The sequence below is a fragment of the Acomys minous genome (genome assembly GCF_964271855.1).
Source record: "Acomys minous genome assembly, chromosome: 5".
Classification (NCBI taxonomy): Eukaryota; Metazoa; Chordata; class Mammalia; order Rodentia; family Muridae; genus Acomys; species Acomys minous.
In genome coordinates this window covers 118,581,377-118,606,503 of record NC_140494.1, presented here as the reverse complement: position 1 = coordinate 118,606,503, position 25,127 = coordinate 118,581,377, and the positions used below count along the sequence as shown (strand labels likewise).

Sequence of the window (25,127 nt, the reverse complement as noted above, 5' to 3'; positions counted from 1 at the left end):
AAGAAAAGTCTGTCTTCTCATTTTGGCTTCTCTATTAGGCCAAAGCCATGGTGGTGCAAACCTGTAAGCTTGGCACTTAGGTGAGCCCACCTAAAATGGAAAAGCAAAAACAAAAAAACAAAACAAGCAAACAAAAAACCAACCAATCAAACAAACAAAAAAACCAAAACCCAAAACAAAAAAAACCTGTTTTTTGAGATAGGGTCTCGCTGTGTAGTCCTAATGGCCCAGAATTCACTCTGTAGATCAGGCTGGCCCAAACCCCGAGGTTTGCCTGTTTCTGCCTCCCAAAAAACTGATTTTCACCAAGCTTGCCTAGAGGCAGAGGGTTAAGCAGTAGCCAACATCTTTGATGTTTGTTTTCAACCTCAAGAGGTGTAATTGTGTAGGTTTCAGTTTTCTTTGAAAAAAGAGTAAGACTTTCCTTCTTATCCAAATCAGAGAGGAGAGAGACCTGTCATTTCAGGAGCAGCTGCAGGGGCTGGTGTGAGTGGCCCTTGTCAGACATCCTTCACTTTGCATTAGAAAGACTCTGGCTCTTTGAGATGGCTGTGGCAGGCCTACTGCTAGGGCTCGGCTCAAGGGATGACTAACCCAACAGCAGGAAACAAAGAACAAATGCTTCAACAGCCAAGTAACAAGATCTGTCCAAAGTGAGGTGAGAACAAAATCAATTAGACTTAGGATCCCGGGAATGTAAGTTGTTTTAATATTTCTTAAAAGCACACAGAAATCTTGATTAAAAAAATAAATATACAACATGAAACATTTATTCATGATCCTAGGGCTCTTATGAGGTCAAACTCTTTAATGGATGTGTCAAAGCAAAACACAAAACACATGATGTGTTCTACACAGAAGCACATTCCAGTTGTAAAGCATCTCTCTTCACGGCTCAGAAGGAATGAGGACCAGTCTTCTGCAGAAAGCACTTCCCAGGCTGACAGTGAGGCGGAGCCCAGACTCCCAGCCAGGCCACATGTACGGAGCTGGGGCAGAAAAGCGTGGTCCTTCCAAGCAAGTGCAGATTGATCAGGTGGCTGAGGATCGCAGCATCTCCAGTCTGATGCTGACAGGACTTTTGTCCTTTCTTGGGGCTCTGGCCTGTGTCTAAGAGCAGGAGGCTGAGAAGGTACACACACCAAATATTGTCACCGAAGCACTGAATGAGAAACTTGATTCTGCCATGAGCATAAGCTGTCATGTGGCTGCCTCCTCCAGGTCTCCTGAGTCGTCAGGCTCATGAGGAGGCACTGCCTTCTCCACTGGGCAAGGAGAGAAGTGCTTCTGCGGCTGGATGAGCTCTCCAGAGTCAAGCCTGCCACACATGACACTCGCTGTACATCAACTGGGGACTAGGGATGGAGGCGTTAGCCTTTGAAACACACAACATAAGAAAAACAAAAATCCAGTCTCATTAGTAGATAGCTAACTTTGAATTAACCCTGAAGTGATTTTATGTAATTGCCAACAGGCTGGAATGTATCTATACAGTGTAATCTGCTGTCATGTCTTTGGCTGTCTTCCAATCAGATGTAGGAACTGTTGTGACACCCGCAGTCTCTTTCCCAAGCTATGTTCTTCCTGGTCTTAGGATGGGTGATTTTCCTTCTTCACACAACCATCCACAGCCTTCTTAATCAAGGTGTGCTTCTGAATAAAAGAGGCCTTCAGCTGAAATGGCGTCACCAAGACCCACAGTTCGAACGGGGTCTTTACATACCAACACGGGTGTGAAGTGGAAGGTTATTCCCTCCCTGTGCCACTCCACCACTGGTTTATTTGGGTTTAATACAACCCTGGAGCCAGACTCCGAGTGGGATGTCATAAACTCCTGCGGTGCTCTTAGAGATACTCGGCTGACATCTATGGTCTCAGTGGCGCAGGCTTGTGTCCCAGCCACTCGAGCTCCTGCAGCTACAGCTGCGAGCTGGTTGGCCCAGTGTCCGTCCACGGTTGCCAGGATGTGGTAGACCAGCGTGTGGAAATGAATCCTGGTGAGATCTGAAGATCTGCTTTTACTCCTCCCGTGTTCTTTCAAGATCCAGAAGAGGATATCACTGACCATGCCCACATCAGGAACACCGTCCCAGGAGGAGAGAGAAGCATGGGGCCCAGATGCCGACTGGCTGAGAAACAGCAGCTCCTGTTCATTCAGCCCGAGAGAAGTCACTGCGGGAAAGACCTGCTAACAAAAATAATGACAGGTCTCTTTTTGATGGACACTACCTGGCTTCTTGAGCTTCAGGATACAGCCAATGACTTAAAGGTCAGGCAGGCATCTTTCTTCCTTACCAGGGCTCCTGTCTCTGAAACCAGTTTCAGGTACTAAATCTTACTGTCTCCACTTCTATGAGCACTTGGGGACTTGCAGTTGCTCAACACCATCCAGACCTAGTTTTGTTAAATGTCACTGTAAAGGGCAGAAGATGACATACTGCGGAGGCTCTTCCCTGTGCCTTTTGCCGCTACACAGAGGGCTCATGGGTGGCAGCAGGCATCCTTCCTGCTGCATTTCCATGCTTTCTTACCCATGCACAAAATAACACTGGAGCTACACATGAAATTGATAAGGTTCCTGAGGGCAAGTATGGGGAGGAAACAGGAGAATTGAATGAGGGAGCTTTCATCCTGTATCTTTCACACTTTCTGGGTGTGGGTTCATGTATGACCTAAGCTCATAAAGCTAATGACAAGCCAGCCCAGGTGTGAAAAACCTATGTTAGGCATGGCTCACTGGGACTTATCCAAATCATCCTGCTGTCTCAAGGGAGGTGATCTAAGATACTTAGGACTACGGACCCATGCTTACTCAAAGCTTGTGTCTAAATGAAAGCAGCTGAGTTGGGCTTTCAGGTTTTGCCTCTGAAATTTATAAAAAAAAAAAAAAAAAAAAAAAAAAAGCCTCCCACCCTTCACCCTTCACTCCAAAAGTAGAAACACAGCTCAGGCCTATCAGTTACACTGCCACAGACCTAACCTAGTAGGAAACATTATCCTGAACGTGTCTGGATCCATTCTGGCTCTCCTATACTCAGGTCTGAGTGACACAACATCCACATGTCAGTTAGTAAACTTGTTAAAGCCCAAACAGGTGTGGGAAAAAGGAACTTCTTTTTGAGACTGCAGGCGCAGAGCTGGCCCGTGAATGGCACATGTGGTTACCTGATGCACAATGCTGCTCATGAGCTCCTTGTTGGTCATACTGGCCAGCTCTAGGTGGATTGGAATACCAGTGGGGATGTCAGAAATGGAGGTCACAACCTACAGAGAGGAGGACAGCAATGTCATTAGGAAAGAAGCCAGACAGGAAGGAAGGCAGGATTAGGTTCTGAGCAGCCCAGATGTATTCAAAACACCCTTTGCATCCTCAGTGCAAATCCCAACTTCCTCTGTGGCCAATAGCTGCTTTTCCCAATAGAAAAACCACTCTTAAGGGAACCACCAGGGCTACAGAATCAGAGGACACAGAACCGTCCCTGTATGTTCATGTTGTCTCCTATTCCTGGTAAACTGAGTGGTTGGCCCCAGGGTATACAGACCTGCAGGAAGCACAGCATAGCTGGTGTGAAGTGAGATGGAACAGAAAACACAGGACATAGCTACAAACCCTGCAGCTTGTAGCCACACTCAGTTAAACACAGGATGCAGAGGCTCAGGCAAAATGCCTTCAACTGCCCTACTGCTGCCCCTCACAGAGCAGAGCCTAAGACAAGACAGCATCAGCTAGAGGCTCAGTGGCCGGAGCCTGAAGGAAAACACCAGCTGAGACCTGTGGGTGTGTAGCAGAGCTATTACCTCCAAGAGCCTCTTCCTCTGGAACTCCTTGCTTTGTCCCTCCATCATGTGCAATCCAGAGAGGACCACCAGGTCAGGCTGGAACTCCTCCAGGCTAGACACAAACACCTCCAGCATATTCATGGCCCCGTTGGAGAGGTCGTGAGAGAAGATGAACCGGTTGGCATGGGGAGCTTTAAACGGGCCCCACTCCTCCCCTAGAAAAGCCCAATCAACACAATGGGAAGAAAAGGAAGAGGCTTTCAGTCTCCCAGCTGCAGGGCACTTGCAGGTACCTCACAGGAGCCTTGGCTCTGAGCAGGCTGGCCTGTGGCCAAGCAGACCCCTACAGTAGTGTATGGTCAGCAGGGTGCTGCATCCAGGGCAGGACTGCAGTAGATAAAAAAACAAACCAAAGCCTAAACTCAACTAATAAATAAACAGAAACACAGGATGAGCCCTGTGACTTTGAAGGCCATCAGCTTCCAAGAAAGCTCTGCTGTCTGCTGAACTCAAGCACCGGTCATGACCACATTACAGAGCACATGGCTGCCCCATACCAGCACACAAGAACATACCAGCATACACAGCATACCAGCACACACAAGAGAAAGGCCAGGCTGCCCTCCTAAAGGCTGCATCCTGAGTACTTTTTACTTAGTTGGAAGCTAAACAGGCTGAAAACCTGAGTCCAGCTGACTGCACCTCCTCTCACTGGCCCCTGGAGGTTTTTGAGCTTGTGGTCAAAGAACTATTTAGCTGTTTCAGCCATTTCTATGCAGAGCTGCTTTGGATTAGTGAGTTCAATTAAAGTGTTTTTCTTCCTTAAGTTTATTCTTAGCTCCACACATGATGGAATCATCACTGCCTTGGCACAGCCTCTCATGTGCCCTATTGTAGAACCTGGTCAGGTATCCATCTCCTACAGCCGCTGAGCTGAGGGGTAGGCAGGCCTGTGTTTCCCTCATCACATCCCACTGCCTCACAACACATTTGACATAGTCACGAGAATGAATTAGCAAAGAACAAGGGAATAAGAAAGCAGACAGATGACCTAAATGACCATGAGGACTAAAAAAAAAAAAAAATCACTTCTGCAATCAAGATTACAGTGGCAGAGCTGGGTGTGGTGGTGCACACCTTTACTCTCAGCAATCAAAAGGCAGAAGCAGGCGGATTGCTTTGAGTTCGAGGCCAGCCTGATCTACAAAGCAAGTCTAGGACAGCCAAGGCTACACAGAGAAACCCTGTCTTGACAAACTAAAAGAAGAGAGAGAGAGAGAGAGAGAGAGAGAGAGAGAGAGAGAGAGAGAGAGAGAGAGAGAGACTACATCATACTTTGCTAGGAAGCACTACCAACCTTAGCCTAGGGAAAAAGAGGCCATGCAGGTTTCAAAACCAACTGAATTCTTCAGGAAGTGATAAGGTAAAGTAAACAAGCTCCTGCAAGTCAAGATGAGAGAGGATGTAAAGAACTGCTGTTTCCATAGACACAGGACTGATGGAGCAGCCTGAGGCAATAGTGCTCAGCCAGTAATAAAGCTAATATTCCTTTCATGACAAAACTCTGCATTAACTTCTGCAAGCAATTTCTTCTCTTAATTATCAACTAAGTGAAACCTCTGCTTGATTACCAAACCAAAGCTGAAAGAAAGCTTTTCTGGGGTGCTCTGGTAAGAGAGAGAAGAGAAAAAATAAAGTTGACAGATGCTCTTGGAATGTACCAATCTAGGCTACAGAGAAGCCAGGAACCGCTTCTGCTGGAGCTGCCCCGAGGGCCACTGCCATCAGACTGTCTCTTCTTGGAGCCTGTGGCAATGCAGCTTTGTGTTGAGGTTAGAAGGCTGCTGCTCTGTCCAAGAAAAAAACCTAGGCATCCAAAAGAGCAGAACTGTGAGGCTTATCAAGCCAAGGACAGAGACTCTCTTTTCGAGACAACTGAATGGGCCCCTACCACAACAGTCAGAGCAGACACAGTATTGTCTCCACTCCCAAGTCACCATGAGAATCTAACTGTCAAATGCCCAGGCAGGTGGGAGTGCCTACAGAAGTGCAGGAACAGGGCCTCCGCCATACACCTCAGTTATCCAGAACCGTTTAGGGCAATGGTCCTGAAGCAGCTCAGAAGCTTTAAGCCTGCTCCCAAGTTCATCCTCACCACCATGTTTCGTGATTAAAAAGTATCACACCCATCTGGGGGAACTGAACTCAGCAGCTCAAAGCTTGTGTATTATCAAATGTCAATTTCCTAGTAAAACATTCTTATTCTAATTTTAGATCTGCCCTCCACAAGTCCCCAGCTGTTTTTAGTATGTACAACAGAGAAATTGGAAACACCCAATCCCCTTCTGCATTCTTGGAGACAGGGGTACTTTTCAGGAAGCATATATTGTACCTCACATGACAGCTGATTACTCTACGTGAGGGTGCTACATTAAGTACTGCAGCTTTGGACCAACTGGACCACAAAGAAGAACCTAGAGAATAAGTAACATCAAGTCAGCCTCTGAGGAGATCAGTTAGTTCCCGTCCCTTGGGGCTGACTTGGAAGTGACTCACTGAAGGACAGTAAGTACTGTGTAAGGACGCGGTGACTGCGTGGATGCCCAGTCCTTTAACAGGAATGATGGGTTGACTTAGAAACGAAAGAGTTCTTGAGCACAGAAAAGATACACCAGGAAATTGTGTCCAGGTTCTAAAGATTTGTTCATGAATCAGACCTCCTTTCTTGTAACATAAAATCCACTGGGATGGTTACTTTGGATTCATAAACACTAGGATATTATGTAACAGGAAGAAACATAAACAATGCTACATTTCACCTCCAGGAAAAAATGAAGTGCTTTTATGAAAGTTTGCTAGAGGCCTGGCTGCAATTTCAAGCAGCCTGGAAGGGCTGAGCCTGAAAAATCCCGAGCAGAATCCATGAGAGCCGAGCAAATGTTTGCTGCCCTTCTTAGCTCTTGGTAATAAAAGAAAACTATTATAAGCATGTGCTGAACACATTTTCTCTTTTAAACAAGACAGATCTCTCCTGCAGCCGCTTTCCCTGGTTTATACCAGTGCTGTCCTCAGATGGGGCAACGCCTCCAATGTTGTTATGCTTGATCACCCTACATGGAGACACCGGCTACTATCAGCTCCTTACACTAGTGGCTGGGAAACCTTCGGTATGGGAGCCAAAACAGGGGACTGGTAATTGACAAGGACCGGCACAGTCACACCCTGCACTGCAGACTTCTAGCCATCCTCCCCTTACCCACACACCCCCGCCTTCCTTACCTGCCAGGTACTCTAAAATAAGGTGGAACTCATCCACTTCCTGCAGTGACTCTGGTGGAACAAACACATTGTCATCAAGAAGTTCATGCAGCTTTGGACCAATTGGACCACAAAGAAGAACCTAGATAATAAGTAACATCAAGTCAGTCTCCCAGGAGATCAGTTCCTAACCCCCAGAATCCAAACAGTAACCACCGAGGTGCGTTTGAGCCAATTCTACTCATTTTAGCAAGGTAGCAGAATCCAACTGATCTCAAACGCTCTTGTTCTGGAGGTTTGTAGCGTAAGAGGCTGAGGCCTCTAAGAGTATGACCACATGGTACCTACTTTTGCAGAATGCCAAAGTCCTAGTTGTTGAATATTTCTGCAATTTCTGTGGCCCACACTCAGTTACAGAGTGACTATGTCTCCCTCAAGTCCAGATACTGAAGGCCTAACCCTGGTGTGACCCTGTTTGAGCTACAGCCTTTGTGGGAATGATGATTAACATGGTCTTAGTCAGATGGACCTAGGAGAGAAAGATCTACATACCCGCAAGGCCAAACTGGAACACAGTGGGCCACCCATAATCACTTAAAAGGGCCTATAATACCTCCATGAAACCCTCATTTTGGACCTTCAAGTCTTTGGACCTGTGAGAAAATAACTATTTGTTTTGACACAGGTTATAGTATTTTTTTTATATGGCAGCCAAGGCAGACACCCTCTCTGTTATCAGGGGTTGGGTGGGCATGTTTCTTTCTTTCCCTGAGATGGTAGGCCAGCTATGTAGTCCAGGCTGGCCTCAAACTCATCCTCTGCCTGCCTTAGCCTTGTGGGTGGGCTGGGATGGCTGGGTTGGCAAGAATGCATTCCATGTGAAGCTACATAGTCATTTAAAAACTACCTTTGTATTCTGTGTAGGCAAAAAAACTGCGGAGCATTGGCTCAAAGCTTCCAGATAAAAATACTTGTTTGGAATTTTTACACAGTACAGGGCCACTTTTCACCAGATTTCAATGGCCAGGGACCATGTGTGAGGTCACACACTCTCACTATGCGTAACTGTTTTATGACCACACAACCGTCCAAGCTTAGGAGGCATGCTCTGCAACTTTTCTAAACCCTTTGTCCTTAACCTGAACCTGGGCTTCCTCTCTGGCTGTTATCTAACGTTGGTTCGTACTGTGACACCTTATTCAGATACTTCAAAGTCATCTTCACTGGGAAATGAGCTCCTTATTTCTATGTTTTTTTGTATAGAGATTTTTTTTTTTTTTTTTTTGCTTCTGAGTGAAAATACAAGCCCCCTTCCTGCTCTCCACTTTGATATGAGCCTCTTGTGAGTTCTGAAAATTCTGGGTCCTGTCACTTTATTTCCTTCCCTCAGTTCTTGCCTAGAGTTTCATTTCTGAGATAAAGAGCTGCATGCTTAAAACAACAACAAATAGGTCAAGCACAGGAAGTGACGGTCTCAAAGCACTTGGACAAGAGGCAGAGAATAGTGATCCGTACAAAGCACAATTGACCTGTTGAGCCCTACGGATACTTCTTTCCACAAAAGGACTCAAAAAATGTTCAAATCTGAACAAATTTATGACTCACTAGCAGACCTGCATCAGAGGAAATGTTAATAGAAGGAAGTCCTTCAGTGGAACAGGAACAAGAGGTGGAGGAAAGACGGATCAAGAATATGAACGAAGGGGCTGGAGAGATGGCTCAGAGGTTAAGAACACTGGCTGCTCTTCCAGAGGTCCTGAGTTCAATTTCCAGCAACCACATGGTGCCTCACAACTATTTGTAATGAGATCTGATGCCCTCTTCTGGCCTGCAGGTGTACACGTATACATAATAAATAAATCTTTTATTGTTGTTGTTTTTTAAATTTTAATTAATTTATTCAGATTACATCTCAATTGTTATCCCATCACTTGTATCCTCCCGTTCCTCCCTCCCTCCCTCTTTCACCCAATTCCTCTCCCCTATGTCTATGACTGAGGGAGACCTCCTCCCCCACTATATGGTTAGAAGCTATCAAGTCTCATCTTGGTAGCCTGCTTATCCTTTCTCTGAGTACCACCAGGCCTCCCCAACATGGGGAAGTGGTCAAATATGAAGCACTAAAGTTCATGTCCGAGTTAGTCTTCACTCTCCACTCAACTGTGGAGAATGTCCTGTCCATTGGCTAGATCTGAGTAAGGGTTCAATATTTACGGCATGCATTGTCCTTGGTTGGTGCAGCAGTTTGAGCAGAACCCCTGGGCCTAGATCCGCCCGTCATGATGTTCTTCTTGCAGGTTTCTAGGACCCTCTGGATCCTTCTATTTCCCCATTCTCCCATACTTCTCTCACCTAGAGTCCCAATAGGATGTCCTCACAACTATTCCAATCTCTTGGTAAGTGAAGACTTTCCTGGGACATGCCTCTTGGGCTAGTGTTCAATTATAAGTGAGTATATACCATGTGAGTCTTTCTGCTTCTGGGTTAACTCACTCAGGATGATCTGATGCCCTCTTCTGGCCTGCAGGTGTACACGTATACATAATAAATAAATAAATCTTAAAAAAAAAAAGGAACAAAGAGCAATGGAAATGTAACTCACTCTAGAGGAGTAGCTGCTTAAAAGATAAAGATTCAAGGAAGACACAACACAGTGGAATACTCATAACACATGTAAAACAGGTATGGCAGGAACAGTAAACCCTGAGATGGCTCGGTGGTTAAAAGCACTTGCCACCAAGCCTGATGACCTGATCCCGGGGTATGACGGAAGGAGAGGAATGACTTCCTCAATTTGTCCCCTGACTTCAATAAGCATCTATGTATCATGCTGTGACACATGCACACCCAGACACAAACACAAAATGAATATACAAAAACTGGGCATAGTGGTGCACACTTTTAATTCCAGCATTCCAGAGGCAGAGACAGGTGAATCTCTGCGTTCAAGTTCAGCATGGTCTTTATAATGAGTTCCAGGTCAGACAAGGGCTACACAAACAAACAAAATATATCTACATATATAAATAAATAAAATGTAAAAAAGAACAAAAAATCCGCCCCCCTTTTTAAAGGAAACAATTACTAAAATCTAGCATATTACAAGACATAGCATTAAAGGGAGGGAAACTGCACTTTAAAGTTTTTCTAGGACATGTTAGAGAATGGACACTCACTGTAAGATGCAGTCACTCTGAGAACAGAGGACTCACAGGCCCCTGCTGAGACTGGTGGAACACGCCCGTCTCAGCAGAAAAAGCCAGCTGAGCCTCTGCTCCTGCAGCTACAACAAAAGTTCCAGTTTTACCTAGTGCGTAGGTAGACTAACCCACACAGTCTAGAACGGCCTGCAACTCCCCTAAAAAGCTGCGAGTCAGTCAGAAATCCAGATTTCTGAGAAATCTGAAGGCCTTCAATCCCCTGTGCCCATCATGAAAGCAAGGCAGTTATCTCTCCTAATGTAGCTGCTATTTCCAGCCCATCTGCTAATAAGGTCTTCTGAAGGTAATCTTGTGTCAGCCTCTTCCCAGAAACCTGCCATTCTATACTTTTCTTACTATTTCTAACACAAGGTTATAATAAATTGTGAAATGCGGGTTTCCAGGGATGACTCTTAAACTCTAAGCAGCTATGATCACCTATACGAATGCTGTGCTCATTAAAGTCCTTCACTAGGGATGACTGAGTCATTAGACCCCAAACTCAAAAGGCAGTTAATGTTCCCTAGGAGAAAGATGGTTTGTGTGTGTTTCCCTGGGTAGTGTAATCAGCTCCATGTTATAAATATAAATAAAAATAAATATTATTATATAATATATTAAATGCCCCACTCTGGCTCTTAAAAGCAATACTAATTAAACTCATTGCTTTTTCAGGCCAGACTTGAGTGGATTCCTCAGGTCAGATAGGTGTTGCCCCATCTGCAGCGAACAAACATTTGTTTATCTCCCCGGGAAAGACTGACACAGCCATGATAATCTAAAGATAGTCAATATAGGGCTAGAGAGGGCATGATAATCAGGAGCACTGGCAGCTGTTCTTCCAGGGGACCTGGGTCTAATTTCCAGCATCTACATGGCAGCTATCAACCATCTGCAAAGCTAAAGTAGCAAAACCAAAAATTACAGCTAACAAGTCAGTGAGTATAAAATTAAATGGAACAAAATACAAAAGAATACAAAAAAAGTCAAAGAGCCAGGGGAGGTGGCGCATGCCTAAACCTCAGCACTTGGGGAGGCAGAGGCAGGCAGATCACTGTGAAGCCAACCTGGTCTACAAGAGTTCAGGACAACCAAGGCTACACAGAGAAACCCTGTCTCACAAAATAGAAACAAAAAGGTAGAAGAGGAAGATTAAAAGGTAGGAGAAACAGAAACAAATGGCAAGATGTCAGATTTAAATCTAAACCAGTTTGCCAATAACAACATTAAATGTAAATGATCTAAATACCTCACTGAGAGCTTTATGTCCTGATCCGTAGGCAGCAGGCAGAGAGACTGGGCCAAGTGTTGGCTTTTGAAATCTCAAAACCCACTCCCAGTGACATACCTCCTCAAAAAGGCCATACCTCCTAATCCTGCCCAAACACTTCCATTCCATGGTAACTAAGCATCTGCATAAATGAGCCTATGGGGGCCATTTCACTCAAACCACCATAATCACCTAAAGACAGAGATTATAAAACTGGAAAAAAAGTAACTCCCACTATATATTATCTACAAGAAACTCATTAAATATGAATATGCAAATAGGCTATAAACACAAGGATGAAAAATGATATAAACCATATTAATACATTAAATGAGCAAAGGCTGGAGAACAAATAGAGGTGACGTTAGCTTTGTGCAGCTTTGAGAATTGAATATCAATACCAGAGTCAATAGTAGATGTTCAAAGCTTGGTTGATGAAGAAATAGACCAAGACAGGAAGTGACAGAGAGCATGGGCATCTCTACTTGTTTCTAAGATCTTAGACACAGACAGAATAGCTCAGAAAACAACATTTCATAATCCTTTGCCTTCTTCCAATGGCCACTCACCAAAGGACCATGTGTTAAAAAGAAAGATATATGTGTAATATTATAAATGTGTATGTAAAAAATATTTAAAAAATAAAATGAAAGAAAGAAAGCCTGGCTTACCCAAGAGTAGCAATAAGTAGCAAGGGATAGCAGAAAGAGATTTCTCCTGGATCATCACCAGGAAAGCCAACAGAATAGGAAAAACATAGAAATTAGTAAGAGAATGACATGCAGAAAACTCTCAAGTATTTAGGAATCAACCAACACACCTCTAGTCTATCAATGGGCTATTAAAGGGCACATCTTAAAAAATCAAAGAGATGGGCTGGGTGTGGTGGCGTATGTCTTTAATCCCAGCCCTCAGAAGGCAGAGGCAGGCAGATCATTGTGAGTTCAAGGCAAGCTTGGTCTACAAAGTGAGTCCAGGACAGCTAATGCTACACAGAAAAATCCTGTCTCAAAAAACCCAAAATAATAATGATGATGATGATGATGATGATGATAGTTTTAAACCTAATAATAGCAATATTCCCATATTGAAAATTTGAGGCCCAGGACATAGTGAATTACACAAATACTTAGGAGGGTATAATAAATATCAAAATTCATATAAATTCTTTTAAAAAACTTGATGTGAGGCAGGCAAAATGGTTTTGCAGTTACGGTACTTATTGTCAAGCCTGACAGCCTAATTTATCCCCGGAAACCACCTGATGAATGGAGACACCCAATTCTGAGGACTCATTTTCTGACCACCAGAAGTGAATTGTGGCATGAGGTATGTGTGCAACCTCCACCAATATAAAAGACATGAAATCCAGCAGTGGTGGTGCATGCCTTTAATCTCAGCACTTGGAAGTCAGAGGCAAGCGGATCTCTGAGTTCAAGACCAACCTGGCCTACAGAGCAAGTTCCAGGATAGCCAGGGCTATACAGAGAAACCCTGTCTTGAAAAACAAACAAACAAACAAACACACAACACTCTCTCTCTCTCTCTCTCTCTCTCTCTCTCTCTCTCTCTCTCTCTCTCTCTCTCTCTGAGTAGGAAATGTATCTCAACTAGTGAGAGTGTCTTAGCTTTTATCACCATGTCTGGAAAATCTGGTTCTTAATTTCTGGTAGTTCTCAGGGAATATTTAAGTCCATGTTGGGATACATTTGGACAAATTAAACGGATCCCTGAGACAATATATAGAAAGGCAGTCACTCCAAAGTACAGTGTTTGAATTGTAGCTCTGCCATTTTCTAGCTTAGGTGACACGGACACCCCATGTAGATTCTCTGGACTTAATTACAAAAATCACAAAGCCATTAAACTGTTGTCAGGATACAGCAAGAGATATGCCTTTTCTCTTCTCACAGCCAGGTTTATTATAATGTCTTCCAGTCAGACTGGTCCTAAGCCTCTCCAAAGATAGAATAAATGCTAGCCCCAGAAGAGGCAACAGGAAAGGTAAAAATGGCATCTGAGTAAGTAGTGTTCTTTTGTAATGAGTAGAATGGGGAAGCCAGTTGGAGGTTATTGGTATTACACCAAATCATCTTCAGTAAATCTCTGTGTACTATTTTGGTTTGTTTATTTGTTTGTTTTTGGAGACACGGTTTCTCTATGTAGCCTTGGCTGCCCTAGACTTGCTTTGTAGACTAGGCTGGCCTCGAACTCACAGTGATCCACCTGCTCTGCCTCCCCGGTGCTGGGATTAAAGGCGTGCGCCACCACGCCCGGCATTTATTTTGGCTTTGAATACATATTATTTTCCCTCTTTTGTAAGCTCTAATTCAAGCTTTGTTTTACAGTACAAGAGTAACTACCTCCATGCTGGCTCGCCCACCATCTATCCCACTACTTACCCACATTGTACTTTACATATACACAAACAAATAATACTCATTTACTTGGAAGGCTGGTTTGAGTCAGAATCTTGCTATGTACTCCAAGCTGGCCCAGAGCATGTGACTTTCCTGCCTCCTAGGATTACAGATGTGCACAACCACACTTGGCTATATGGATTTTTTGAACGTCTACTTAGATCGAAAGGTTTAAGACTTGAAGATACACCTCTCCGTACTTGCCTGTCTTTGGAGTCAGCACACCTGACAGCTTCCATGTTTTAGTACTCTGGATCCAGGTGCACTAACATAGCCAATTCCATTTTCTCTTACCACTCATATTAATCTCCCACCTCAGCCTGAGTCCAGAGTTCACAAGCTTTTCCAGGCATCTATGTTCACCAGAACATGGGCTCTTAGGTCAGGCTGTCTGTGTGGAATCTGAGCTCCAGTCTGTATTAGTGTGAACATCTTTGGGCCTTCCATTTCCTTGTGCAGAAAGCAAGGACAGTCCCACCACCAACAGTACTGCTGAAGAATCAATCCACATGGCAAATACCCAAACAGCAATAGTTACTACTATGGTCCACTAAAATGACAGTGTGTTCTAACCAGATGCCCAGGTGACCCACAGACTGAATTAAGGAACCAAGATCCACTCTTGCTCTTAACATCAAAGAAACACTAGTTGAAAGGTACATTTTAATTTGGAAATGTGACCTACCTTTAAGTCTGTGTTGGCCGCAAACCTCTGTCCAATTAAAGCTGCATTTCCTCCTACGTAGTGCTGTAAGACAGTTCAAAGTTATCAGTATTCAAACAAGTGTACAACCCAAGCGTAATTATTTCTAAGGTTAAAAATATAGCCCATTTCTAACCCCTCCTAATTTTTTTTTCTTTTTTTGAGATTTGTTTTTATTCTATGTTTATGGGTGTTTTGCCTGTGTGTATGTTTGTGCACCAAATGTTCGTAGTACTTGAGGAGGGCAGAAGAGGGCACTGGATCCCCTGGAACTGTGAGCCTCCATGAGGTGCTGGGAAGTGAACAATGGTTCTCTGAAAGAGTTGTCAGTGCTCTTAACCACTGAGCCATCTGAAGCCCCACCCTTACCATATTTTGATTTTTGTTTTTCTCCAGGCTTTCTGAGACACAGTTTTATATAGCTCAGACTAGCCTGCAGCTCACTATGTAGCTAAGGTTGCCCTGAACTTCTGGTCTTCCTGTCTCTACTTCCCATGGGCAGGGATCACAGGTGTCTACTACCCAGCTAGCTCCACCAAAATGCTTTGACGTGACTCGACAACAAAGGTTAATGAAACAGAAACAAAGCTAGGTGTTGTGGTTCATGCCTTCAATCTAAGCCCCTGGGAGGCAGAAGGCAGCTTATCTATGTGAGTTCAAGGCCAGTCTAATCTACGAAGCCAAGCTCGCTCTCTCTCTTTAGCCGGAGCTACATAGAGAAACCCTGTCTCAAACAAAGCAAAAACCAAAAATAGACAAGAAATAATAAGGAAGGGCGGAGAAAATAAATGTGAAAATTAGTATGGTTGTTTGAACTAGATAAAATTTGGCCCTGAGCTTCCAGGCAGCTAAAACAGACAACAGAAAACACAAAAGGTATGTCTGGACCTTATCCCACACACTAGGATTCCTTAAAGGAACATGTATCTACGCCGGTCCCTAAACATCGTTCAGTACATGAATATATTCTTTTCTCAGTGTTGGGGTTTGAGCCTAGGACCTAAGAATGCTAGGTGAGTGCTTTCAGCTGTATCCTCAGTCCTAAAATGTAACTAGGAAATTTTTTCTCATCTAAATTGTTTGTTTTTTCCTCTTCCTCTTGAGTGTTGAGATTAGGAGCATGCATCACACTGGCTCTAAAATGTAAGTTCTTTCTTGAGGGGGTTTGGGGGTGGAGAAATGATTGACATAGTGTCTTGCTATGAAGCTTAGGGTGGCTTTGAGCTTGTATTACTATGCATCAGCCTCCCAAAGTACTGGGATTAAATGCACGAACCAACATGCCTAGTTTAAAATGTAACTTTAAAAAATCTTGTATTTTATTTAATGCAGTGTTCATAATACAGGTGAACTTTGCTTTGCTTCATTCCAATATGCATGCGTAAGTTCCAGTTATGACCATTTAATTAAATGATACTAGTTTCTACAACAACACAGCTTACATTCCAGCTTCTATGGTAAGTATAATTACTTGCATAAAGTAGAAGCTTTGCCTTAGACTTTTCAGTTTTACCTCATCAACAATATCAACGATGAATCACACCATCTCTTTGTATTCTAGCACTGCTGCCTGTTCCCACTGTCAAACCCATGTGAGATTTACTATAAGGAATGAGGAAACGCCAACAAAGAGGAAAGTATAATAAAGGACAAAAAGTGGTACTGTCTGAAATGGACACAGGTGTGAATGGAAGCAGCATCACTGAGGGATGTTGAACAGCACTGAGGGATGCTGACACTCAGTGTTCCTGACACTGTTCCTGAGGGCATAAGTGAACTGTTCAGAGCCTTTCTTCCTTTCAGCCCATGCTTTCTCTTCCACCTCTATCCTGCCACATCCTGATCTTTTACCCTTGCTTGCAGCTCTCCAAGTCAGCCTTCCTCTGGGTCCCTGGGCCTTTGACTAGGACACCCTTCCCTTCTCTATTAGAGATGTACCTGAATTCTTTCCAACAATATATGATACTGTCTCTGCTCCCCTTTCACCACTGGCATCTTAGCCTACAAAATGGTCCTCCCTAGACAGATTATGTATCTCTTCTAACTTGACCAACCACTAATGCAGCTCCAACTCTTGGGTGATAAACATCTGAGACACAGCTAGCTCCTCAGGACAGTGATCACCTTGTTCTTAGAGTATAGCTCAGTAAATGTTTGTTGCTGTTTTGAGAAAGGATAAAAGCACCACATGGATTTGTTTGGAAATACCCTGGTAGTAAATACTGTGGCAGTAGACTCTCAAAGATAGAGACCTTCACATAGGACACTTAGTGTTCTCTCCTCACTGCAGCTCTCATCTAGAAGGCAGACAATTCCAAAATTATCCATCTTGCTAAGCATGGATTCGTGTGCCTTGGAAACCAAAGTAACAGCTGGTTGCTGCTCTATTCTGAATTCAGGCTAAGAAGCCCACAAAGTGGGCTCTTCTTTTTTCCCCACTCCCCCAACACTAAATAGGAGAGAAGAAACAAGGATAGAGGGGAGAGAGGAATTAGAAAAATCCCTGAATCTAATTTCTTTCCTTTTGTTTCTTCTTTGACCATGGCAAATGGTCAAATGGCAGCCAACCAACTGACCCTGCCTCTCAGGGCCCTCGAATTTATGTACCCTCTATAAAGTTCCCAGAATTCCAAACATCACGCAATTACAAAAATTATCTGTGGCTGGCAAAACCATGGTTTTGCTAGAGCACCAGGCAAATCATAGTCAGCTGCTGCCGACAGTCCAAAGCAGCCCCACATTCCTGCACCTGGGATTAAAATGAAAACACATTCTTAAAATTTTTGCCCCCAAGACAGGATTTCTCTGTGTAGCTTTCGCTGTCCTGGACTCACTTTGTAGACCAGGCTGGCCTCGAACTTAGAGAGATCCGCCTGCCTCTGCTTCCCGAGTGCTGGGATTATAGGCGTGCGCCACCACGCCCTGCTATTTTTGTGGTTTTTAAAGAAAGCAAAATTTGGGGACTGCAGAGATGGCTCAGTGGTTAAGAGCACTGACTGTTCTTCCAGAGGACCTGGGTTCAATTTCCAGCACTCACATAGCAGCTCACAACTGTCTGTAATTCCAACTGACACCCTCACACAGGCATACAAGCAGGCAAAATACCAATGCACACAAAATAAAAATAAGTTATTAAAAATCAAAACAAAACCAAACCAAAATTCCAGAATTCTCACTACAGTTCTCCGTGAGCACCACTGCACCTTCTTTGTCCCTACCCATGCAGAGACTAACCAAGTCACTCTAGACCCTGGCTGCCAGTCTCATCATCTGTGTCTGGGCAGGAGAGGAATGGCTTTCTTCATAAGAATGTAGAACTTTCTGCAATATGTAGCTCACATTTGGCCTACATATCAGATTTATTGTTTTACTTAACTACATACAATGAATAGAGGGATTTGCTAAGAAATATAGGGGAAATGTTATCTAAAAAAAACAACAACAAGTTTTCATAGGATGGCTTATATATATGTTGGTTATCAGGTTATAGCTAATGGTAATTTGAAAAGGTACCAAACTGAGGCACCAATAGAAGGTAAGCAAGACATTTTTATGTTTAGAAAAAGTTTGGACAACCAAAAAGCAAAATTAAGTTTCTGTAGGATTCTCTCCCTTTTATCAAAGCAGAAGACACAGAAAGCAAACTGCTTTAAATACCAGGACCGTAAAGACTTGTGAGCTGGAGTCTTACAACACAGCACAACTAAGGTCTCCTGAGAAGAGCCTTGCTGTTGGGCATAGCTGTCAAGATGAGCATGACACCCTCTGTCTCCTTTAGAAACTTGGCTGGCTAATGCCTGGCCCATTTCTTTTTTTTTTTTTTTTTTTTTTTTGGTTTTTTCGAGACAGGGTTTCTCTGTGTAGCCTTGGCTGTCCTGGACTCGCTTTGTAGACCAGGCTGGCCTCGAACTCACAGTGATCCGCCTGTCTCTGCCTCCCGAGTGCTGGGATTAAAGGCGTGCGCCACCACCGCCCGGCTGCCTGGCCCATTTCTAATGTTCAAGCTGGCCACTTCAAAGGACAAAAGAGATTTAAATCTCTAAAGTCATCAAAATCAAAGTGGTCATCAAGGTTTTGCCTGTGATTGGTATCAATTAAAAATGTATTAACAACTTCCCTAGCTAGAACTACAGGTTCTAACTTATGCAAGACCTTTGTTTTGTATAAAAGGAAAGTCCTACATAAGGAGAAGGAATTACCTGGGGCCAAGTGATGCTGATGAGAGAAATCAGAACCAAACCTCAAGCCCGGGATTGAGGGCATGTCTGCTGGTGAGATGGCAGGAGCCAGTTCTCCAACTCTAGTACTGACTCTTCTGTCACGTTGTGGGTCTAACATGCAGGTTCCAGGGTTTTGCTTATAATTACAGGTGAGGTCGCTAATAATGTTCTGCTCCATAAACAAGTGGTTCTAAAAACAAGGTCCTGTGTCAGCCTGAAGAATAACTTAGAGCAGCAAAGGCAATCTCTTTACAGCACCCGCTCTCCTACTCCAACACACGCCCCAGCCCGAGATCACGAACTGAGGCCAGCAGATTCCAACCAGGATGATTCAGTCACCCTCCTCTCCATGACAGGCAACACAGGAGGATATGTGAGATATTTTGGCTATCATGAGTGGGGAATAGAGCCTTGCACTCAGTGGGCGAAGTGAGAGGCAGCTAACAATTTCTAATACGTAGGACAGCCCTTCATGCAGAGCATTAGCCACTCTAAAAAGTCCCCACCCTCTTGAAACACCCTGATCTGAACAAATAAAACAAAGGGGAAGACACTCCCATCCCCCTTTCCTTTTTGGGGATTTAAATCTAGATCTCTAAGTTTACTTTTTTTTCTGTTTCTTAGAGAGGACTCAGCCATATTAAGATTATTGCCACAAACAACCTGGAATGGTGGTGCACACCTTTAAACCCAGCACTCAGGAGACAGACGCAGGAAGATCTGTGAGTTCAAGGCCAGCATGGTCTACAAAGAGAGTTCCAGAACAGCCAGGGCTGTTACACAGAGAAATTCTATCTCTAAAAACCAAAACCAACTGTAAAATACACACACACACACACACACACACACACACGCATGTATGTATATATATGTGTGTGTGTGTGTGTGTGTGTGTGTGTGTGTGTGTGTGTGTGTGTGTGTGTAAAACCTAACCAGTAATAGACATGCTTCTAATCTTTAGCATGGTAACAAAAAAGGCAGGTGGGGTAGGGGCAGACAATGAGTGACCCAGAACAGATATCTGAGTAAAAACAGTAGAATTAATGATAAGTCCAGCACAAATTTTACAAAAAGAGCAAACCCCAGAATTGGATCACCATCTTGGTGTACACTGAAGAGAGAGCTTCTTCTAATAATCCTGTAAAATGGCTCTCTACTACCTACCTACTGACTCAATACTTTTTTATATTGTCTTTCGAGACAGGGTTTCTCTGTGTAGCCTTGGCTGTTCTGGATTCTAGACCAGGCTGGCCTTGAACTCACAGAGATTTGCCTGCTTCTACCTCCCGAGTGCTGGGATTAAAGGCATACGCCACCATGTCTAGCTCACCCTATTTTTTTTTTTTTTTTTAGTTTTTCGAGACAGGGTCTCTCTCTGTAACCTTGACTGTCTTGGACTCATTTTGTCAACCAGGCTGGCCTCGAACTCACAGCGATCTGCCTGCCTCTGCCTCCTGAGTGCTGGGATTAAAGGCGTGCGCCACCACTGCCCGGCTCACTCTATACTCTTAACAGAGCTTGTAGCACTGGTGAGTGGGGACAGACCTGGGCTTCTGGGAAGTCTGATGCAGCCTGGGCGATGTCATGAAAGGTCTCCTTATCACTGAAGAAGCGCTCAGCAGCGGCCCCCTTCCCCATGAAGTGGACAAAGGCTTCTTCCAGATCACTTCTTGAGTGTAGAACAGCATGATCTCTTCCACTCCCAGGACTGAGGCCGAGTGCCTGCAGGAGCTTCACGCCAGACAGCACTACATCCACACAAGCATTGACTCTGGAAAATCAGAGAAGACAAAAGGAAGCTGAAATACAGGGGTAGCAACTCTTGAGTTTAGCTGTAGAGACCAGCTTCGGAGAACTGCATTCACACAGCAATTAGTAGGCCTGACACCAGAGCAATAAAGCAAAAATCATACAGCTGAAGAACAATTTTGTCTGGACATACATACTAGAACTCTTCTCAAGAGTCTGCCAAACTTTCATTGCCAGCCACAAACTGAGAAGACAGGTACTCAGCACCCAGAACAGTATCACGGTAAGGAAATGCATTATGAGAAGATGCTGGTAGAGCTATGCTGTTTGGATGCAAGTTACTTTAATTTCTGAATCTCAGTTTCCTTGTCTATACAATGGCAACAATATAAGTTAACTTAACAGTATCGCTTTAATGAGGCAATGTATGTTTTAAGGTGCAAAACAAAGTTCTTGTCAAAAGGCAGCTATTAAGACACCTTCCCTCCTTAGACTAAGAAAGACCATGAAGTATGCTTGTTTTAAGTTACTAAGTTTTGAAGCAATTTATTACTACATTAACAACAGAAAATAGAACACTGTCTTCCTGGAGCCTTTTCTACTATCCCATCCCGGGAGGAGTTGGTAGTCTTTTGAGTAGCTGAACATAACACTGTTCTCAACTGCTATGGACAATGGTATCCCTACCCCACCTCAAATTCCTATCTGGAAGCCTTGAGGTGGTGTGAATGAGAATGCTCCCCATTAGCTCATGTATTTGAATGTTTGGTCCCCAGTTTGTGGAACTGTTTGTGAAGGGTTAGGTGGTGTGTCCTTGTTGGAAAAGGTGCATCACTGTGGGCTTTGAGGTTTCAAAAGTCCATGTCCCTCCCAGTTACCTCTCTGCCTCTTTGTTGTTGTTATTATTGTTTTCACACAGAGACAGGGTTTCTCTGGCTGTCCTGGAACTCGTTTTGTAGATCAGGCTGGCCTCAAACTCACGGAGATCCACCTGCCTCTACCTCCCGGTGCTGGGACTAAAGGTGTTTGCCATTAAATCCAGCTAGTCTGCCTCCTACTTTTGAATAAGGATATAAACTCTCAGATATTGCTTCAGCACCAATCACGCCTGCCTGCTGCCTTGTTCCCTGCCACGATGATCATAAGCCCAACCTCTGAAACCATAAGGCTCCCATAAACGCAATCTTCTATAAGTTGCTTTAGTTGTGGTGTTTTGTTATGGCAATAAAAAAGTAATTATGACAAACCCCAATCCCCAGTGTGACTGTAGTCGATCTTAGGGCCTTTCAGGAAGCAATTAAGGGTGGCAGAGGTGGTCCCTAATGCCAACGGGAATGGTTTCCATTTAAGAAGAAGAGACATACATCACTCTGGAGGACTATACAGTAAAAGCCATGTGAGAACACAAGAAGCTGGCTAGCTGCAAGACAGGAAGAAAGATACCCCCAGGTGTCAGCTTCCCTAGGAACCACTCGGACACTTTAATTTGGGACTATCAGTCTCCAGAGCCACCAGAAACTTTGTTGTTTAAGCAGTTGGTCTGAGTTACTCTGTTCTCAGCCCAAGCTGGTTAGTACATTAACAAATGTACCTGCTTCCAACACATGCAGCTTCCTCCATATGCACACCCTCAGAACCCAGCATGCACTTGACACAGCTGAAAGAAAGACTAGTAAGAATTTGATAAGAGCCTGTTGGTGGCTATGGCTGCATCGGTGGTGGCGGTGGTAGCCACGCCTTCAATCCCAGCACTTGGGAGGCAGAGGCAGGTGGATCTCTGTGAGTTTGAGGCCACCTGATCTACAGTGTGAGTTCCCGGTCAGTCAGGGCTAGATAGAGAGAACCTGTCTTAAAAAACAAATAGAATCTTATAAGGCTAGGCAGAAGCAGGTAGATCCCTGAGTTTGAAGCCAGCCTAGTCTACAGAGTGAGTTCCAGGAGAGCCTGGGCTACACAAACAAACCCTGTCTTGCAGGAAAAACAAAAAAAAAGTAAAAATAACTATTTAAAAAAAAAAAAGACCAAACAACAAAATAAGAAGAGCTGGAGATGCCTCAGCAGTTAAAAACATGGGCTGCTCTTCCAGAGGTCAGAGTTCATTTCTCGAAACAGTTTGGGTAATTCACAACCACATGTAACTCGACTCTAGGGGACTCAACACACTTTTCTGGCCTCCAAGGGACCTGTACTTACATGAGCACACCCACCCCCAACACAAATAAATTATACATTTTAAAATCTCAACATAAGACTCTGATAAAGAAGGCTGAAGAAATGGCTCGGTGGTTAAGAGCACTTGCAGAGGACCCAGGTTTGAATCCCAACACCCATGTGTCGGCTCACAACTGTCCATAATGCCAGTCCTGAGGGATCGGAGGCCATCGGTAGGCACAGCATGGACAAACACCATGGTAAAACACATACGCATAGAAGAAAAGAAGAAAAAAGAATCTGCTAAGGAGGTGGGTGAAGAGATAAGAGGTAAGAAATACACAGTAAAAAAAACCAGTGTTTGGATATAAAACTAACTAGTTAACATGGGAATAGTCTCAAAAGCTAACATAATATTGGGTAAATAACATGGTTATTTCACTGACTCAGGTCAACTTTACTTCACCTACCCGCTACATTCAAACGTAAGAGGGTACCTGACAGGCTTATTTTTGCACAGGTCTCTTGTGAGTGTAACACCAGCACAGAAGGGAGGAGCAGGCAGGCCTGAGGCCCACTCGTGATCTACATATATTCCAGACCAGCCAAGGAGGCCCTAGTTCAAAAAGAAAACAAACAAACAAAAAAAAAAAATCGCCAACAAATCCAACCTAAAGAAAAACATAACAAAAACTTGTGCCCTTGACACGATAAGAAAATCAAGCCAAACTGGGAGAGGAACTAAAGTTAGTGTAAAACAATCATTACATTTCTGTGAGTTTTAAAAAGGAGGTACTGTGGTTTGAAAGGACCTTAAAAACATGGTGTGTCACTTAGATTGGGGAAGAAAGTAGTTTCGAGAAGGGCGTGCTAAACAGGAAAGGCGCAGAGAGCTGACGATGAAAACCTTAACAAAAAAAAAAACCTGCCGAATTTGATAATGAGCAGTTTTAGTAGAGTGGTCCTCAGACAAGATGACATAAAGAAACGTCAACAGCTAGAGACAGCTTCAAGTTCATTTGGAAGAGGGGTAGAAAAACTGGAAAGCCCAATGCACGACCGCCAGAGAACAGTTGGCTGAGAAGGGCTGTTAGTCGGGACGATGAAGTAACCTCAAAAAATACAGGTAAGAGCCTGAGCTGGATTTGGAAAGAGGCTCTAAGAGCTGGCTTTACACGGACAAGAGACGAGCAGAGCCAGCCGAAAGGAAAACACTGTGCTGAGTGTCCCTGCAGCGATGACGAAAAAGGCTCGCCTCACACGTCCGACACTTTTGCCAAGAGGGCGACGCGGACACCACCGAGTCCCGGGCGGACCCCGGAGAGGCCCAGAGCCGCAGGCCCCGCAGGCACTCACCCCACAGCCACGCGGCGCCAGCGCCGGGCGGGCTGCACGATGAGGGCGTCCCAGGCGGCCGCCAGCCGGCCCTCGGGGGACAGAGGTCCCGGGGGCACGGGCGCGGGCCCCAGCCGCAGCGAGCTCCAGAGCGAGCGCAGCGCCGAGCCCGGCAGCTCCGGCTCCAGCAGGAAGACGCAGCCCACGGCCAACGCCAAGAAGCCGGCGCACGCAGAGCCGCGCCACAGCGCCATGTGCACACACCGCCGCACTAGTGGCGACAGGGCTTCCACGGCTCGCGCCTCCTTCCAGCTGGGCGCGTGCTGACGTAGACGCGCGTTGGCGTCACACCCGCGCGCCGCAGGCTCCTCCCCCAGACGGGGCGGGGCTATTGCTGAACTGCAGCCCCCAGCTATGGGTGGAGCCATGACTGAGCTGGGGGCGGGGCTATAGGCGGGGCGACAACGGCGCCGCCCTTGGGGAATTCTCTCCGTTAGCATCCTGGCACTGGACGGCGCTGTTGTGTAGTCCTGACCGTAGATGAACAAAGGCAATAGTGTAGCCCGAGTCCCTGCACGTCTTCCCGAAATAGAGGTGGGGGGCGGGGGTGTGTGTCGGAATACGTTTACTTCCCTAGAAAGATGAGACCAGCAGATAACGAAGAAGCAGGCAAACCTTGCGACAACCTAAGAGTCAATCGGTCTCTCAGTGATACAAGCCTCCCTGTTCTCTTAATCCGTCCCTCTCAATGTCCGCCCTCCTTGGTTTACTACGCCGATTTGTTTCTGGGTCTTCTGCAGTAGAGTGTGTTGCGGAGCAGCGGACTGTGGGGTGGCTGGGACGGGGGAGGGGTCGGAGTAGGGAACTCCCGTGAGAAGAATCATCTCAGACCGCAGGGACGCTGCGCAAGGGGATTTCAGCTGCTCAGGGGCGCTTCGGCTGAGGCTGAAGTAAGCCCTTAGAGATCTTGTTCAATCTAGAGATCAGAGTCAACACTGAGACCCCTCACACAACCCTTTCGGGGGGAGGGGTGTTCCTTTT

The 25,127-nt window shown here is 44.9% G+C and overlaps 1 protein-coding gene across 2 annotated transcripts; it reads right to left on the bottom strand.

Annotated features, from left to right (window-relative positions):
- Positions 1 to 686: 686 nt before the first annotated feature.
- Positions 687 to 24,423, bottom strand: ADPGK (ADP dependent glucokinase). Of its 2 annotated transcripts, none has more exons than XM_084781412.1 (7): positions 24,108 to 24,423; positions 20,397 to 20,622; positions 14,614 to 14,676; positions 7,060 to 7,180; positions 3,799 to 3,995; positions 3,166 to 3,264; positions 687 to 2,188 (listed from the first exon to the last, which is right to left on the bottom strand). In XM_084781412.1, the coding sequence occupies exons 1-7, from the start codon at positions 24,338 to 24,340 to the stop codon at positions 1,637 to 1,639; spliced, it is 1,491 nt and encodes a 496-aa protein (XP_084637538.1). In that variant the 5' UTR covers positions 24,341 to 24,423; the 3' UTR covers positions 687 to 1,636. The 2 variants fall into 2 exon arrangements, with proteins under 2 accessions (XP_084637538.1, XP_084637539.1); XM_084781413.1 differs by having other exon boundaries at positions 687 to 2,185.
- Positions 24,424 to 25,127: the final 704 nt, after the last annotated feature.